General features: G+C 38.4%; 4 protein-coding genes across 10 annotated transcripts; 2 read left to right on the top strand and 2 right to left on the bottom strand.

The window, feature by feature from the left end:
• The first annotated feature begins 904 nt into the window (after positions 1 to 904).
• LOC108842109 (BES1/BZR1 homolog protein 2) lies at positions 905 to 2,407 on the top strand. The gene is made up of 2 exons (XM_018614921.2): positions 905 to 1,262; positions 1,454 to 2,407. The coding sequence occupies exons 1-2, from the start codon at positions 1,023 to 1,025 to the stop codon at positions 2,150 to 2,152; spliced, it is 939 nt and encodes a 312-aa protein (XP_018470423.1). The 5' UTR covers positions 905 to 1,022; the 3' UTR covers positions 2,153 to 2,407.
• Positions 2,408 to 4,816: 2,409 nt separating this feature from the next.
• On the top strand, positions 4,817 to 6,205 carry LOC108842855 (UDP-glycosyltransferase 72C1). The gene has a single exon (XM_018615898.2). The coding sequence runs from the start codon at positions 4,817 to 4,819 to the stop codon at positions 6,203 to 6,205; it is 1,389 nt and encodes a 462-aa protein (XP_018471400.1).
• Positions 6,206 to 6,269: 64 nt separating this feature from the next.
• On the bottom strand, positions 6,270 to 9,548 carry LOC108842853 (aminopeptidase P1). 7 transcript variants are annotated; one of them, XM_018615893.2, is made up of 13 exons: positions 9,302 to 9,548; positions 9,153 to 9,216; positions 8,916 to 9,055; positions 8,408 to 8,815; positions 8,078 to 8,338; positions 7,760 to 7,981; positions 7,539 to 7,673; positions 7,367 to 7,447; positions 7,238 to 7,292; positions 7,048 to 7,152; positions 6,867 to 6,938; positions 6,655 to 6,779; positions 6,270 to 6,566 (listed from the first exon to the last, which is right to left on the bottom strand). In XM_018615893.2, the coding sequence occupies exons 1-13, from the start codon at positions 9,392 to 9,394 to the stop codon at positions 6,399 to 6,401; spliced, it is 1,929 nt and encodes a 642-aa protein (XP_018471395.1). In that variant the 5' UTR covers positions 9,395 to 9,548; the 3' UTR covers positions 6,270 to 6,398. The 7 variants fall into 7 exon arrangements, 4 of the variants coding, with proteins under 4 accessions (XP_018471395.1, XP_018471396.1, XP_018471398.1 ...); XM_018615894.2 differs by having other exon boundaries at positions 6,414 to 6,566; positions 6,635 to 6,779; XM_018615896.2 differs by having other exon boundaries at positions 6,414 to 6,566; positions 6,743 to 6,779.
• Positions 9,549 to 9,579: 31 nt separating this feature from the next.
• Positions 9,580 to 11,115, bottom strand: LOC108842856 (probable NAD(P)H dehydrogenase (quinone) FQR1-like 2). Its single transcript, XM_018615899.2, has 2 exons — positions 10,527 to 11,115; positions 9,580 to 9,991 (listed from the first exon to the last, which is right to left on the bottom strand). Exons 1-2 carry the CDS (start codon positions 11,069 to 11,071, stop codon positions 9,763 to 9,765), a joined length of 774 nt encoding a protein of 257 aa, XP_018471401.1. The 5' UTR covers positions 11,072 to 11,115; the 3' UTR covers positions 9,580 to 9,762.
• Positions 11,116 to 16,169: the final 5,054 nt, after the last annotated feature.

Below are 16,169 nucleotides of genomic sequence, written 5' to 3'. Positions count from 1 at the left end.
AACAAATGATATATATATATATATATATTATATAATTGTGGAAAATAATTCAACCGGTGAATATAATTGTTTAATAAGTAGAATTGATTAATTAATAATTAGTTAGCTGTAAATAATAGCATGAATCCAGCTGGGGATTCTGCTTCCTGTCTTTGCACCACGCCTCACTGGAGCCGCACGTGCTCCGACCACGATGCCAAATTGTGTTTTACTTATATACTTTTCCATTTTTATGCTTAAAATATTTACTTTTCCTAATTACACTGATACATTTATAAATTATAATGACATCAAATTTCTCGTTTTTGATGCATCTTGGTGACTGGACTTTTATCTAATAGTTGAAGTAAATCGTAAGGAATTTTATCAAATTGAATATGACCGTTTTGAGCTATAGATGCTATTAATAAAATTTACGAACTGATCACAGAAAATAGAAAAAGCAATAATATCAACTTCGATTAGACAGCTCGAGTCATATATATTTATTCATAAAAATAATTCTTTTGTGAAATGTATAAATACGTCATTAAGTTACAAACTTACAAGACGACTGACATTTTAAGAGTGTGAAAACTGAAAACAATGCAGATTATCACTAGAATATCCAGTTTAACCTTTTTCACAACCCTTTCCAAAAATTACCATAAGTTTAAACCACTATTTCTCCCAAAAAAAGGTTTAAACCACTATAAAATAATTAAAAAAGAAAGAGAAAAAAGATACCAATTCATTGAATAGTGAAAAGGAAAGCAGGAGGGGACCACAGCTCGTGCGTTACATTAATTAGACACGTGTAAGCTGACTTCCATAACAGGTCCCACTGTTAGACACGGATCGCACGTGCGGAGACAAACAGAAAAAAAGAGATTGAATTTTTATTTATAAAAGCCAGAGACCATGAAGCCAATCCGCTTGAGAGTCACCAAACAAACTCTCTCTCTCTCTATCGTCTCCCTCGTGCGCCAGACTGACAAAGACTTCAGAGAGACAAAAAGAGAAAGAAAGATCAAAACCTTTCAATGGCGGCAGGAGCAGGAGGAGGATCATCGTCTGCGGGACGGACTCCGACGTGGAAGGAAAGGGAGAACAATAAGAAGAGGGAGAGGAGAAGAAGAGCCATCACGGCCAAGATTTACTCTGGCCTCAGAGCTCAAGGTAACTACAAGCTCCCTAAGCACTGCGACAACAACGAAGTCCTTAAAGCTCTCTGTCTCGAAGCTGGTTGGATCGTTGAAGACGACGGCACCACTTATCGCAAGGTCAAATCCTTTTGTCTCAATTCATCATCGATTTACGAAAATCTTACTAATTTTATTTATTATTCATATGAATTGTTAGAAAAAAATCTGAGACAGAACAGTAAATTTTGATTATTCCGACAAGAACTCTGTTACTTGTCTAGACCAATCAAAATCATTGACTTTGACTTTGAAACTGAATTGTTCGACAGGGTTTTAAGCCACTAGCGTCGGAACTATCAGGAACTCCGACAAACTTCAGCACGAACTCATCGATCCAACCAAGTCCACAGTCCTCTGCTTTCCCAAGCCCTGCACCTTCTTACCACGGAAGTCCTGTCTCATCTTCCTTCCCAAGCCCATCTCGTTACGACGGGAATAACTCTTCCTCGTACCTCCTCCTCCCTTTCCTCCACAACATCGCTTCTTCCATCCCAGCAAACCTTACTCCTCTCAGAATCTCCAACAGCGCTCCCGTAACGCCTCCCTTATCCTCTCCCACCTCTCGCGGTTCGAAGCGGAGACTCATCACTGAACAGTTACCAAACGGCGGGTCTTTGCTAAGACATCCGCTTTTCGCTATCTCTGCTCCGTCTAGTCCTACACGACGCGGTGGTCATCAAACACCGCCTACGATACCTGAATGCGACGAGTCAGAGGAGGATTCGATAGAGGATTCAGGAAGGTGGATCAGTTTTCAGTCCACGGCTCCTCCTTCGCCGACGTTTAACCTTGTTCAGCAGACGTCTATGGACATTGACATGAAAAGACCAGAGTGGGGGATGTCTGGGAGGGGTTCAGAGTTTGAGTTCGAGAACGGTACTGTTAAGCCATGGGAAGGCGAAATGATTCATGAAGTTGGCGTAGAAGATCTTGAGCTCACTCTCGGTGGCGCTAAGACAAGATGCTAAAGAGTCTCGATCATAACAGAGCTAAATCTTTTTAGGCATTGTACAGGAGCTCTCGTGTGGTCAAAGCCAAAAGGGTTGAACCTTTTATATAACCGTTTATACTTCAATGTTTTCTTCTATGGTGATAATGTTATTTGGAGGTATAATGTGTGTTTAGTCACATGATTAAGAAAAGGTTTTTGGAGTTAATGTTATTGTGTTTTTACCGATTTTAATTGTTTTATTATGAAATATATTATGATAGTTTTTAGAGTATTTTGTGTGTTGTGGACCTTGTGAGTGTGTTTTGAATAAAACGAAACCTCCACGAGGGGATGATAATGGACCCCTACCATGTGCTCTCTCTTGGTCTGTTTTGCTGGGACCTAATAAAACAACTACCTCTCTCAACCAATTTGCACTTATTTTTTTTTTTTTTTTTTTTCCGTCAATAGAATATATTAAAGAGGCCTAAGGCCCAAAGTTCTTACAACCAAGCAAAACCCACAAAAATGAAATTGGGCAACACTAACCAAACAAACCGGTCTGAACCCAACAACCAAACCAAAAAACCCAATCCAAACCGCTCCACCGACAACCGAGAAAAGAGAAAACCACGTGTCAACATCCTCACAAGGCATGTGCACGTGTCGCTGGATCCCCCTCCTCGTCGTCGCTGCGGCGGATTACCTCCGGAGGGCACGACCAAAACCTCCCAGTCGTCGCAATCCTCGGATCCATACACTAGCTTCCAAGCTGCCATCCTCAAAGGAACAATCTGAGTCCACAACGCCTTCAAATTTGAAGAGATTTAGAGTGCCGGAGAGCTTCAACGGGACACACCCGCGATCTCGTCCGAGGCGTCACCGACCACAAGTCACAACATCGCCATTTTCGTCCCCGGGGAGCATCGATCGAAGATTCTAGATCTCCTCCGGATCTGAAACCAAGGCCATCACAATAAACGGACAAAAACACCGGAGTATAGAAAGCCTCCGCACCAAAAGCAACCCTAAGGCCGACCGTTCTCTTAAGAAGAGCAAGAGCCACGGCGGCGCAACTAAACCGACCACCCACCGAAGAGAAGGTACGGTGACGGGAATCCTAGATCTACACAAAACCCTAAGGAAAGGGAGCTTTAATCACTCAGAAGGGAAGATCCGGACCGACGGACGGTGACTGTGAAAGCTCACCCCGTCGGCCGGAACCGAAAAACCCGGCGGCGCTTTCTCTCTCTACTCTCGCTTTCTCTCTCTTTCTTATTTGCACTTATTTATAGTAGTATACTATGTAATCTTATATAATAAAGTTAGCTTTTTTTTCTCCTTCGGGAGAATTTCGCCACGTGGCACTTCAAGTTTTAAGTTTTAACGACACATATTTACTTATGGATCTGGGTTTATTACAATTTCCATGGCCCAAACTGAAGCTTATTACAGTTTTCATGGACCAGTGTCTTCTTCGTCTCTAGCTAACTCTTCCTTTACCCACCACATAGAAGCTTTTCCTGTAACGCCTAAGACCAAGATTTATGGCTTTGTTACTTTCATCTCCACTTTCATATCATTCTCAGTTTAAGTCTTTGTTCCAATTTTCTTTTGAAAATGGTTTTAAATCGTAATCAGGGAGATTTTAGAACCCAAAGAGGAGGACACATCAAGCCAAGGTAAGTCTTCAGATTTTAAAATTCTGAAAGATCAGACATGTTTTAAAATAGACCACCTTGTTGAAGCTTGCCCAATTAAGCAAGTATTTTTCCGTTACGATTGAATCAGAGTTTCTTACACGGCATATTCGAGTTAGCTGACTGCCGATTTTCCTGACAAATTATGGTGAAAAAATCATGTACCAACTGAGCCAATGAAAAACACGACGAAAGTATCAGCGGATTAGGGTTCGTCTTCTTCTCAGGCGAAACTCTGATTCAATCGTAACGGAAAAATCTTGAACCGATGTGGGCCAGGTAATATCACTTGTTTCTATGGCCCTACAACAACCCATTAAGAATAGTTTCGAAAGTATGTTTTAATGATGGGACAGGTGGCGATTTTCCCCCTATGGAGATAAAAAAGCCAACTTTATATATATAGAAGATACTATGTAATTATTGTTATTGCGTGTTGTAATTAAATACTTATATGTCGTGACTCTCACGATATAAGACAACATTTTCATCGCCCATTTGATGAGGGAGAAAGAACTCTGAGAAGGCCCAACTGGGGCCACATGAGACTGACTGTCTTGCATTTTTTTTATATTGCTTTTTTTAAGTTTGGATTCAAGAAGTTTTTTTTGTCATCAAGAAAAATAAAAGGTTCTTCTGGATAATGGTATGTCTTGTGACTTGAAAACTGATCCACCTTCCTGAATCTTCTACTTATGAAAATAAATGTTTATATAATTAAGATATTAGCGTATGTTATACGTTAGGAGAACACATCTTTACGTTTGAGTAATCCACCATATGTTATGAAAGTATTTAACCAAATTACAGTTCTATTAATGATTTTTTTTTAGTATAACATGTATTCTTCTCAGTTTCATAAATGATTACATTGTTACGATTTCCATTCAGATTACAGTTTTGTCCTACATTCTTCCCTATATATTCAACTCTAATTCATCTGTAATCGCATAACACATTCTCATTTCACCAATTCAAGAAAGCAAAACACTCATTAAAACATGGAGTTTCATGGAGCTCTAGTAGCTAGTCCGGGCATGGGCCATGCAGTACCCATCTTAGAACTTGGCAAACGTCTCTTGAGCCACCACGGTTTCGACCGTGTTACTGTGTTCCTAGTCACAGATGATGTCTCACGCTCAAAATCCTTAATTGGTAAAACGCTTATGAAAGAAGAAGATCCAAAGTTTGTGATCAGGTTTATTCAGCTCGATGTTTCGGGCCAAGATCTTACGGGTTCGCTTTTAACTAAACTAGCTGAGATGATGAGGAGGGCAATACCACATATCAGGTCTGCGGTCATTGAGTTGGAACCGAAACCTAGTGTCTTCGTAGTTGACTTGTTGGGCACGGAAGCTTTAGCGGTGGCTAAGGAGCTTGAGATCACGAAGAAACATGTTTTGGTAACTACAAGTGCTTGGTTTCTAGCTCTAACGGTTTACATGGCGAGTCTTGACAAGGAGACTTTGTATAAGCATCTGAGTAGCAACGGAGTGTTGCTTATACCGGGATGCAGCCCGGTTAAGTTCGACAGGGTTCAAGACCCGAGTAACTATGTCCGGGAACTCGCGGAGTCACAGAGAATCGGGCTTGAGGTATTAACCGCAGATGGGGTGTTTGTGAACACGTGTCATAGTTTGGAGCCAGTGACGATCAGTTCCTTCTTGGATCCAGAGAATCTCGGTCGGGTTATGAGAGGAGTGCCGGTTCACCCTGTTGGACCGCTGGTTAGATCAGCAGAACCGGATTTGAAGCATGAGGTGCTGGACTGGCTTGACTTGCAACCCAAGCAGTCTGTTGTTTATGTCTCTTTCGGAAGTGGTGGTGCACTGACAGCCGAGCAGACAATGGAGCTGGCGTACGGTTTGGAGATGACCGGGTTTAGGTTTGTTTGGGTGGTCAGACCACCCGCTGAAGACGACCCGTCTGCTTCAATGTTTGACAAAACAACGAATCAGACAGAACCACTTGACTACTTACCTTACGGGTTTTTAGACAGGACCAAAGACATAGGTTTGGTGGTCAGGACATGGGCCCCGCAAGAGGAGATCCTGGCACATGAATCAACGGGAGGGTTTGTGAGTCACTGCGGATGGAACTCTGTTTTGGAGAGTATAGTGAACGGTGTGCCGATGATAGCTTGGCCTCTGTACTCAGAGCAGAAGATGAACGCGTGGTTGGTTTCAGAGGAGCTGAAGATCGCCGCTAGGGTTGATGCTGGCAATGGAGTTGTGAAGAAAGAAGAGATAGTTGAAGTGGTGAAGAGAGTGATGGATGAAGAAGAAGGCAAAAAGATGAGAAAGAATGTTAAGGAACTGAAGATGAAGACAGCAGAGGAAGCTGTCAAGCAGATCTCAACGCCTCAGGCTGATTACTTCACTCAATACTAACTAATTAACAAAATAAATCACAATTTTCTAGTAATAAAGCAATTTTAAATATGAGACGAGAAGATGCGTTAACCGAGAATCTTGTAGGAACAAAGACATGTGTTCAAGAAACATGAGCCTTTTATTTTTGTTAATGTCTGAATAGAAACTAATCTTTGTCTGAATGGAGAAGTAAATAAGCCATTGCTAAACATCAAACCAATACACTTACAGGTTCGGTAGCTTTCTTGAGCCATTCCATTTCGGTCTGGTTCATGAACGGAGCCAAGATGTCCTTGCATTTCAAATGGTATGTGTTTAACCAGTCGATCTCCTCTCGTGTCAACTGCTCTAGATTGATAAGTTTCACTTGATAGGGTGCCTAGGGGAGAAAAAGAGAGTTACTCAGACATGCATAATGATAAACAGAACAAGGATCAGTTAAGAGACAGTGAGCAAATAAGTAGTACCCAAGTGATATGCTCGAATTGCAAGTAGCCCTTGTCGCCAAAGTTAAATTCAGTTTCAGCATCATTGACAACAAGAACATTCTCTAACCTAATACCAAAGTTCCCATCTTCATAATAACCAGGTTCTGTAAAATAAAACCAAGATTTTTTATTTAGAATATGGAGAGATAAAAGATGGAAGATCAATAACCGAGATTTCGTTGCAGACAAACCATCAGTTACAGTCATGGAAGCTTGAAGAGGAACATTCATAGCATGAAGTCTGAAACTAACTTGGTGAGGTCCTGCATAATCTCAACACTAGTTGATATTTACAACTTCAAATAGTTTATAGTTTACACTTTACACACATAGAATTAAAAAAAAAAAAAAAAGAGGTTTCTAATCACTTGCCTTCATGAACGAAAAGGTAAGAGCCGACTCCATGACCAGTACCATGTCGATAATCCAAACCATACTTCCACAAAGGAGCTCTTGCAAGAATGTCAAGTGTATAACCTGTAATTTCAGATAATAGCCAATAAGAAAAATATAACATATGTAAATAGTCAAATAACAGTGATTTTGTGATCATAAGACTAACCGCTTGTTCCTTTAGGAAACCGAGCATTTCCGAGTGCAACATGACCCTTGAGCACCTAAAATGCATCCCATTGAACATATATTAGAAACTTTGGTTATTTCTAAATAAAGAAGAACATTATCATCATACCGCAGTGTAGCAGTCCTTTTCATGAGGTGAAGGTTTTCCAAAATGAACCGTTCGTGTTATATCAGTTGTTCCATCCAGATACTTCACTCAAAAGACATCAATAACATTGCATGTCAAGAGAAAAATAAGTGAAGCTTATAGTTAGTACTCAGAATCATGTGATATAGTAAACCTGTGCTCCTGAATCACATAAGTAGATTTTGTCAGGATCCATCTCGGCACAAGTTTCAGGCTCTGGTGAATAGTGAATAATCGCAGCGTTTGAACCGACAGATGATATAGTAGGAAAGCTTAAACCTCTAAAATGCTGCAACTCCCCATGAACACAAACATTATATATTAAAGATACCTTCACCAGTAAATAAATGATGTTAATATGTAAAAACATATTACCTCTTTGGCAGCTCTGAGACTTTCAAGCTTATCACTCACAGTCAATTCGGTGAGCTTAGCGGTCTCACTAGTCCGTTTCTTTTTGTTCGACTCTGCTTCCATAAAGTATCCAGATGCTCCATAGAGCTCCTGCATCTGTTGATCGAGCCAGACAAGGTACTGAACAACAGCTGCACCATCACGTACATGTGCTTTCTTGAGCCCTTCTAGCTCAACCGGATTCTAACATACAAGAGCAGAAGCAATTTATATAAATAAACAGAACGTCGCAGCGATAAGAGAAGTCACTTTTCTCGAAAGAGTTATTATCATCATTACCTTTAAAGCTTTTGGTAGCGATAAAGGAGATGGTTGCAGGAGGACCTTATCAGCATCCAATTTGGAATAAAGTGCATAGCAGCACTTACCAGGGTCTACCCATAACCATTCATCACTCCGGTCGGAATCAATCTCCATGTCCTTTGTACTTTTAGAGGAGAATGATGAAAAGAGACGATCAGAAGCAAGCAATGCCACATCTGAGATCACATCTGTGTACTCCCGGACTTCTACACCAAGCCCTTTGAAATAATCACTTGCCTACATCATAAGTTTACATAATATCAATCTATGAGTTCCATCAAAAGAAAAAAAAAAGTAAAAGCTGACCTCAGTGGATACTTTCTTCTTGTCCAAATAGAGGAAAGCAGAGTCGGTTGTAACAATAGCAAAGGCGTGGGCAACGGGACAGTAAGCAACATCAGTTCCACGTATATTGTATAGCCAAGCAACCTCATCGAGAGCAGCGATGACATAACCACGAGCACTCTCTTGCTTAAGCTTTGACCTCAACTCTTCAAGTTTATCAGAAACAGAGCGGCCAGAAAACTCCAAGGGGTGAACAACAACGGGACTCATCTGAGAAGGTGGACGGTTTTGCCAAACCTCGTCGACGAGATCAGTTGTTGTGGGAACGAGGTTCTGATTCTTCTTAGCAAAGGACTTGCTCCATCTATTAGCGGTGTCTACGGAGACACACCATGGATCAACACCTATGTTTGCTTCTTCAGATAGATTCTACATTTGTCCCAAACCCCCAAAACAAAAAACATTAACGAACACAAAAAAAAAATTAAAGAAAAATCTTATTGATCGTGTGAGTGAGTGAGTGAGTTACATCAGACATCCAAACTTCAACAAGAGGGTCTTCTCCCATACGCATGAGTGTCCACTCGTTGCTAAGCTGTTGGGTTGCTTGTAAGAAGTAGCGACCATCAGTCCAAAGCCTTGCTTCGTTTTTCGTGATTAGTGCCAAACCTTATTATCAATTTTAAATGTGTGATTAACTGATCAAAGATTCAATTAACGATTTATGAGATTACAGAAGAGAGAAAAACAGAACACACATACGCACCTGCGCTTCCAGTGAATCCAGACACGAACTCGCGGCGTTTGTCTCTACCAGAAACATACTCGCTCTAAAACTCAAATAGAAACACAATCCGATTAACAAAGAAGATCATGAATCAAGCAAAAAGGGTGATTCAAAAAGAAACAGAAAACCTGGTGATAGTCTTCGGAAGGAACAACCAAAGCATCAAGAGGAGGAGAGTGAGTGGCCATCAGTGACCTCAATGAAGAGAGAATCTCAGACATGTTGCTGATCCTTGTGTTCAGAGAGAGAGAGAGAGTTTTCTGTTCAAATGTCTCAACAGAGATGCAGAGGTGGTTTGACTTGAGAGAGATGGATTATTAAGTACTTTTAACAGTTTTCACGTCTTCTTAGGAGAATCCAAATGGCTTTGACGCAATTAAAAACAAACTGTATATTTTTCCCTACGTAACAGCAATTTAAAATTTACATATACGGTATATTCTTTATATATTTGTTTGTGATAAAAGAACACATAAAAGAATCACAAGAGACAATAATGATGATAAAGCAAGATTTTTTTATATGATGGAGAAATTGAATAAAAGAGGAAAAATAAAGAAGTATAATCATGGGACTTTTTGTTTTTGTTTTAAGGTTGTGCAAGTCTCTTGACTATTGTAGCCATATAGTTTCCTTGATGTTCAGCAAGAGCTAGTTCTGTTTCTGTTGCTTCTCTTGACCCATCGCCAGCGAACACACCGGCTCCATAAGGTGACCCTCCGCGGATCGAATCCATCTTGAACATTCCTGCTCCGAATGTGTAGCCTATGGGGACAAATAGCATCCCGTGGTGCACGAGTTGTGTGATTGCTGTCCATCTGCAAAACAAACACCACACTGAATCAGCTAGTGTTTCCAGAGATTCACACTAAAGATGCAGAATAAAGGACAACAAACATCTAATTTAGCACAATGGATATTATAAGTGAGTGAAAACAATACAAGAACATTGAAGAACCTATCCATTTTTACAGGAAGATAACACTCCTCATGCCTAGCAACTTGGTCCCAAGAAAGTAAGACTCAAATGTAATAAACTTCATTTCACAATCCTATCCTATTCAATAGTGGCCGGACGCCAGTCCAATTGAGTTCTGAAACTACACATCTAATAGATTCGCCTTAAAGTGAACAAAGCAATTCCAACCATAAGCTATTACAAAACTCAAACTGTACTTAGATAATAGACCACAACAAACTTTTTCAGACAAAACATAAAAAGTTCATGTTTTTATGTCTACAGCTACATTTAATCACTCAATCAAAAGGACAAGAGCTTTGACTGCCAAAGTCAAAACTACTTCAGATTCAAAAAACCCAATGCAATAAAAAGCAGTAAACTTTAAAGCTTACGCAGTGGTCTCTTGGCCACCTCCCTGAGTCCCCGTACTAACGAAGAACCCAGCAGGCTTCCCCGCGAGCGTCTGCTCCTTCCACAACCGCCCCGTCGAGTCAAAGAACGCCTTCATCTGCGCCGCCATACACCCGTACCTCGTCGGAAACCCAAACAGAAACCCATCACCCTCCGCCAACTCCTCCGCCGTTATCTCCGGTATCTCCGAATCTTTAGCCGGCGCCTTCATCTTCTCGACGACAACCTCCTCGGAAAGCGTCTCCGGCACTCTGTACAGCCTCGCCTCCACTCCTTCCACGCCCTCCACTCCCTTCTTCATCCTCCTCGCCAAGCTCTCCACGTGTCCGTACATCGAGTAGAACACCACGAATATCTTCAGCGGCGATATGGCCGCCGTGATCTCCGCCGGCGTCGTCTGATCGTCCTCGATTGGGAGAGGAGCGTTGGCGGCGTCTTCGTACTCGGTTCCGAGATCATCTCCGGTGGTGGCGAGAGACGACGGCTTCTTCTTCTTGCTCGGAACGCATCCGCCTCCTTTCCCCATTCCCCAATTTTCCGATAAGTTTTAAAAATAAATAAATAAATAAATCACCTGAAATAATTAATAATGGGGGTTAAGCGAAGATTTAACAGCTCACAGAATCATAGTCAAGTCAACCATAACGGCGCCGTATATTTTACGGTCAAATTTTAGTTGGGCTTCATTTACTGGCCTTTATAGTTATCAGCCCGTTTACGATATAGTAGAAGCCTTTTAAATGTAGTTTTATTGCATATGGGCCTAAGATCGTCGGTTTCATACACGAGTCTAATGAATAAGACCGTTTATTGGGCTTTCTAGTTGTTAGCTCGTTTATAATATTATTATAAGCCTTTAAATATGGGGTTCATATTGGGCTTGTCACTGGCTACATAATGTTTTCTTCTTCTTTGTACAGGATTTATCAATCCAAACTATAATAATAATTTCGAATGTGTATAATCATTGTTGTTGCTTCCTTAAAATAGTGATGGAAACTAACTAGCATGTGTAGTGAATAATTTATACTTTAGGATAGAGCAATTAGGTAGGTGGTGTGTTTCACCTTCTGTATTTGTTATGTTTTTTATTCGGATTGGGCTGAATTTTCTCTCCCTAATATTTTTTTTTTTTTAGAATTCTCTCCCTAATATGAATCGAAAGAAGCATCCAAACTACATATCTGGTGAAAATAATTTTACAGTTAACATAAATATTCCACGTATAGACCTTTTTATTTGTGTGCGTAATATTTTTCAAATGCTTCTCAATTTATTTATAAAACATTCATTGCTCACATGTGTGGGTGTTTTTAAAATAGAAACTGAAAAGAATATTTACTTCTTTTTTTTCCATTCATTGATTTGCTTCATCCGTTTTTATTCACTGCAAAATTCACAATATATTTGAGCCTTGATTTGATAGTTTGGGACATTTTTTTTTTAGTTTTTTCATAGAAACTTTTTTTTTGTAGAAATTGTAGAAACTTTTTTCATATGTAGAAACTTTTTTCATAGGAACTTCCCCAAATATATACTTTTGTTGTCTCAATGGATAAATAAATATTAACATCTGTAAAACTGGACATCGGAACAGAAACTCTTGCTAGACGTTAAATAAACAGTGCATTTTACAAATAAATTAGACTTATCGCTTGGGAACATGGAAATGAAAAAAAACATGTTTATGCATATCAATATATGAGAATATATAGTGCGTCAATATCCAAATATATATTTGTGTATATATATATGATAACATAAATTTATTATAGCATAACTGCAATTATAATTGATATGAAAGTTCAAAAAAAAAAATTATAATTGATATGATGGTTGCTTTCTTTAGTCGGCTAATCCGATGGTGTCTTTTGACGTGTCTGAAAGCGTACTATAAAACTAACGTAGTCAATTAACCTAATTAATGCCATCCTACCTACGATCTCGAAAAATCGTTGCATGAAAATTATCAATCACATTGTTTTTTTTTTTTTTGTAAAAAAATCAATCACATTGTTAATTTGAAAGAAAACATCATTTGTTCTTTTTTGAACTTTAAAAACATCATTTGTTGATTAGGACCTAGTTATTCAAGTCAGCAAGTCAATTACAAGTAATTGAGATTCTAAACTTTTTTTTTTTTTTCCTTTCAAATCTCGATACCATTTCGAAATGATTTCCAAAATGGATGTTTTTTACAACAAGGAAAATTAATAAGACAATGAAGCTTACTAGCACTAACTAAAAAGGCAGAAACAGGGAATATTTTGAAACCCAAAAGAACCCAGTGAAGCAGAAATATTTAAATGATGCCAACGAATCTCAAGGTTGAAATTTAGAGAACCAAGTAGAAAGATAGGACTCCTGAGCACGAGAGGGAACTGAACCGTTAGGAGGTTTCTCTCTGTCGAGACCCAACAGCTTTGCCCGGACCTGAAGGTGTATCTCCTTGACAATCACAAGAGTTGGCTTTTGCGGACCAGAGTGAAGCCGAGAATTCCTTTCTCTCCAAATAAAATACACAGATGCTTGAAAGACTAACTTCAGGATAGCTCTGGCCTTTTTGCGCAGAGGAACCGAAGTGAGCCAAGGGACAATGTCATCCAATGTAGTGGGATAAGTGATGCCCAGTCTAAATAAAATCAGTCGCCACACTGCAATAGAAAACTGGCACTCAAAGAACAGATGCTTAGTCGTCTCTGCTGCATGACCACAAAGAAGACACTCTTGAGGGACCAAAAGATCCCAAGACCTAAGTCTATCTCGAGTCAGCATTCTGTCCTTGAGTACAATCCAAACTATGAACGAATGTTTTGGAATCTTTTGAGGAAACCACACCGCCTTGTGCCAAATCACCGGAGGAGGAGGTGGGTGTAGTGAAATCCATGTCTTAGAAGTAGAGAACATGGCCGGCGGATCACTCACCGAGATTCTAAACTTTACTTGTAGTCTGGTAGAATGTTAATGAAGATGCGTATTTCTACATGTTGAATTGATTAAACTTTGTGTATTTAACTATTTATTGTAGTTACTAAAAGCTATATAAATCTTACCTAATTGGTTAATGTCGGTTATATGTATAATTTTATAGTAGCTAATATTATATATTGATGTATTAATGCGTTGATAAGGTTTATAATATTAATTAATTAACATCATGCTTGATGTTGTGCCATGTATTACCTTGGACCACCGTAAAAACCATACAAGATCGCTTTTAAAACTGCAGGAGCAATTATAGAAAGAATATTGTAAATTTACAACAATAAACTAAGACTGATAGTGAGAATTTTCTTATAATAATAATACATCTAAAGTTCACACCCCCACGAATCTAGGACCAAACCCGAGAGCAATCTAGAAAAGCCTCCTATTTTAGCTGTCACTAGGGACGCCTGTGGAGTTGATAGACATGCCACGTTTAAGAATACTATTTATGGAAATTTATAATCTTAAATTAAGGAGCTAATGAAAAGATTTGTTTAATTGCTAACCATGTGCTTAAAGCTCTAATCGTGAATTGGGATGCAGGAAGAAACCAAAGAGACAGGTTGGACCTCGAGAGATGCAGATGAATCAGCAAAATCCGTTGAGTGACGATTTATTTATGCTTTATATCTATATTTATAGAAAGTATATCTAATTTACTGCATGTGAGTGTTTCATGGACCGTCCACGTTGTGTCCTGTCATTGAATGTTTTAATCGTAAGGTTAAGGATTGTGGCGGTGATTAGTGTCTTAAACGAGTAATTGAGAATCTTTAATTGTTATTTTAAAGAACCGTAGATTTAGGCTTAGCTGTTTAGGGATTGACATGCTTATTAATCCACTACAGAAGGATCCATGGAATTCTATTGGATTTTTTAAACCAATGAATATCAACAAACAATCAACTACTTCTTCAATCAAACAGGAAATGATAAAACAAGGTTTGTGAACAAAATTTAGCACCATGATCATTTTGATTACTAGTTTTAGCAAAATTTGAACCCAAGACATAGTATCCGTTGTCTTTGTAATTATTTTAATTTGTTGATAGTTATATATAAACAACCAGGATGATCATTTATATAAAAAAAAATTGTTAGATACTTCTTTTGTGTAAAAGTTAGAATAGTTAGCGGAAGAAATAAACCTTATTTTATTGAATACAAATATGTGTATTGGTTTTGCTTTTCTTTGCCTATGAAATATTTTTTTAAACCACTAATGGTTAATAATGCAACGGAGCATAATATTTCTTTACGATTATTTGTTCATTGGTACATAGATGTGAATGGACTTTTGCTTTAACGGCGACTGCGACATGCTAGAGAAGGAAAGACTTGTGTCCCAATAGTTTTTCATAATACATTTTGATCTGTTGACTCAAAAAGAAGAAGAAAATAGCATTTTACGTATGCTTTATTATAGCTTTGTTCCTAGCGTTTACCTTTTTATCAGTGAAATTTTGAAAATATTATGTTGCAGGCGTCGCTATATCCATTGTTTGGTAAAACGTGAGTTAGGTCAATTCTCTTAACTTTTTAATGTCAATTATCATTTGTTTGAGAGAAATGAAACCAAAGACGTGAGAGCAGCAAGCTCAATCTTTCTATTTTCTAATACAAGTTTCTCAACTGCATCCACATAAATCGTAATACGTACGTAGCTTCACAACTCACAAGGACACACAAAAGAACTCTCGATTGCGGGTTCAACATATGAGCTGATTTAAATTTGATTCGTTACGAGTTGATATCAAAACATCTTGTAGGCTTTTGAACCAGCACAACAATTCTACGTTTATTCTCTAAAAATACTTCTACGTGTTATTCTCCAAAAATACTTCTACGTATTTAAAATCAGCTAAGGACTATATAAACATATATCTGTATGTATTTGCATATGTGCCTTAGCGTGCATCATAAAACTAAGGCGTAACTGAAGGAAAATATTTTATAAAACAAAAGATTGGTCTAGAAGTGATTTTCCCCAAAAGAAAGTTACTTTAAAACAAAACCGTGTTGGCATAATAACAACCAATTAATCATATAGTAATTTAGAAGGGCACAACACCAACTCCCCCTACGAATTTTGTATATTAAGGTACGACTTTCTAAATAAAGTAACGTATTGGATCAAAAAGCATATATACAAACGCGAAACTATTCCTGTTAGTAGTAAATCAATTGGATAAGATTCTAAAATACTATTTTGTAGACTACCTAACATGTATATGTACAGCCTTAGGACCCTATTTTGGAATTACATTTGATCAAACCAATGCATGTAGGTATGTGCACAAAACATAAGATATCAATTTCTTTCCATGGGTCTAAGATTTTGTAGCCATATATAGTAATAGCGCGGTCACATACTCAAGGTGGGAATACAATAGTTTGTCTAACTAATTAAACTTTTAAAAAAGTTGCTGACATGGGGAGTTGAAAATAATTTTTACTTTTAGACATTGCATATAACTGGTGATGGTTTATATTCATGCCGATTTGGATTTTATTTGTGAAAATATGTACTGTTTTTAATGTGAATAAAATAATTCAATTCCAGTTAAACATTTTTTATTAAAAATGATTTATCTCTTCAAAGCTTGGACGGCCATACCAGCAAACTCAAACAAATG

Source organism: Raphanus sativus, chromosome 2 (genome assembly GCF_000801105.2).
Source record: "Raphanus sativus cultivar WK10039 chromosome 2, ASM80110v3, whole genome shotgun sequence".
NCBI classification, from domain to species: Eukaryota; Viridiplantae; Streptophyta; class Magnoliopsida; order Brassicales; family Brassicaceae; genus Raphanus; species Raphanus sativus.
The sequence above is the reverse complement of the archived record's forward strand: the minus strand, read 5'-3'. Positions and strand labels throughout refer to the sequence as shown.

Bases quoted from the DNA above. Each gene is read 5' to 3' on its own strand.
- LOC108842109 (XM_018614921.2), top strand. From the start codon at position 1,023: ATGGCGGCAGGAGCAGGAGGAGGATCATCGTCTGCGGGACGGACTCCG. The intron at 1,263-1,453 runs GTCAAATCCTTT...ATTGTTCGACAG, and splicing joins ACGGCACCACTTATCGCAAG to GGTTTTAAGCCACTAGCGTC.
- LOC108842855 (XM_018615898.2), top strand. From the start codon at position 4,817: ATGGAGTTTCATGGAGCTCTAGTAGCTAGTCCGGGCATGGGCCATGCA.
- LOC108842853 (XM_018615893.2), bottom strand. From the start codon at position 9,394: ATGTCTGAGATTCTCTCTTCATTGAGGTCACTGATGGCCACTCACTCT. The intron at 7,982-8,077 runs GTAATGATGATA...CTTGTATGTTAG, and splicing joins CGCTACCAAAAGCTTTAAAG to AATCCGGTTGAGCTAGAAGG. The intron at 6,780-6,866 runs GTTTGTCTGCAA...TTTATTTTACAG, and splicing joins TTCCATGACTGTAACTGATG to AACCTGGTTATTATGAAGAT.
- LOC108842856 (XM_018615899.2), bottom strand. From the start codon at position 11,071: ATGGGGAAAGGAGGCGGATGCGTTCCGAGCAAGAAGAAGAAGCCGTCG. The intron at 9,992-10,526 runs GTAAGCTTTAAA...TTTGTTTTGCAG, and splicing joins GGTGGCCAAGAGACCACTGC to ATGGACAGCAATCACACAAC.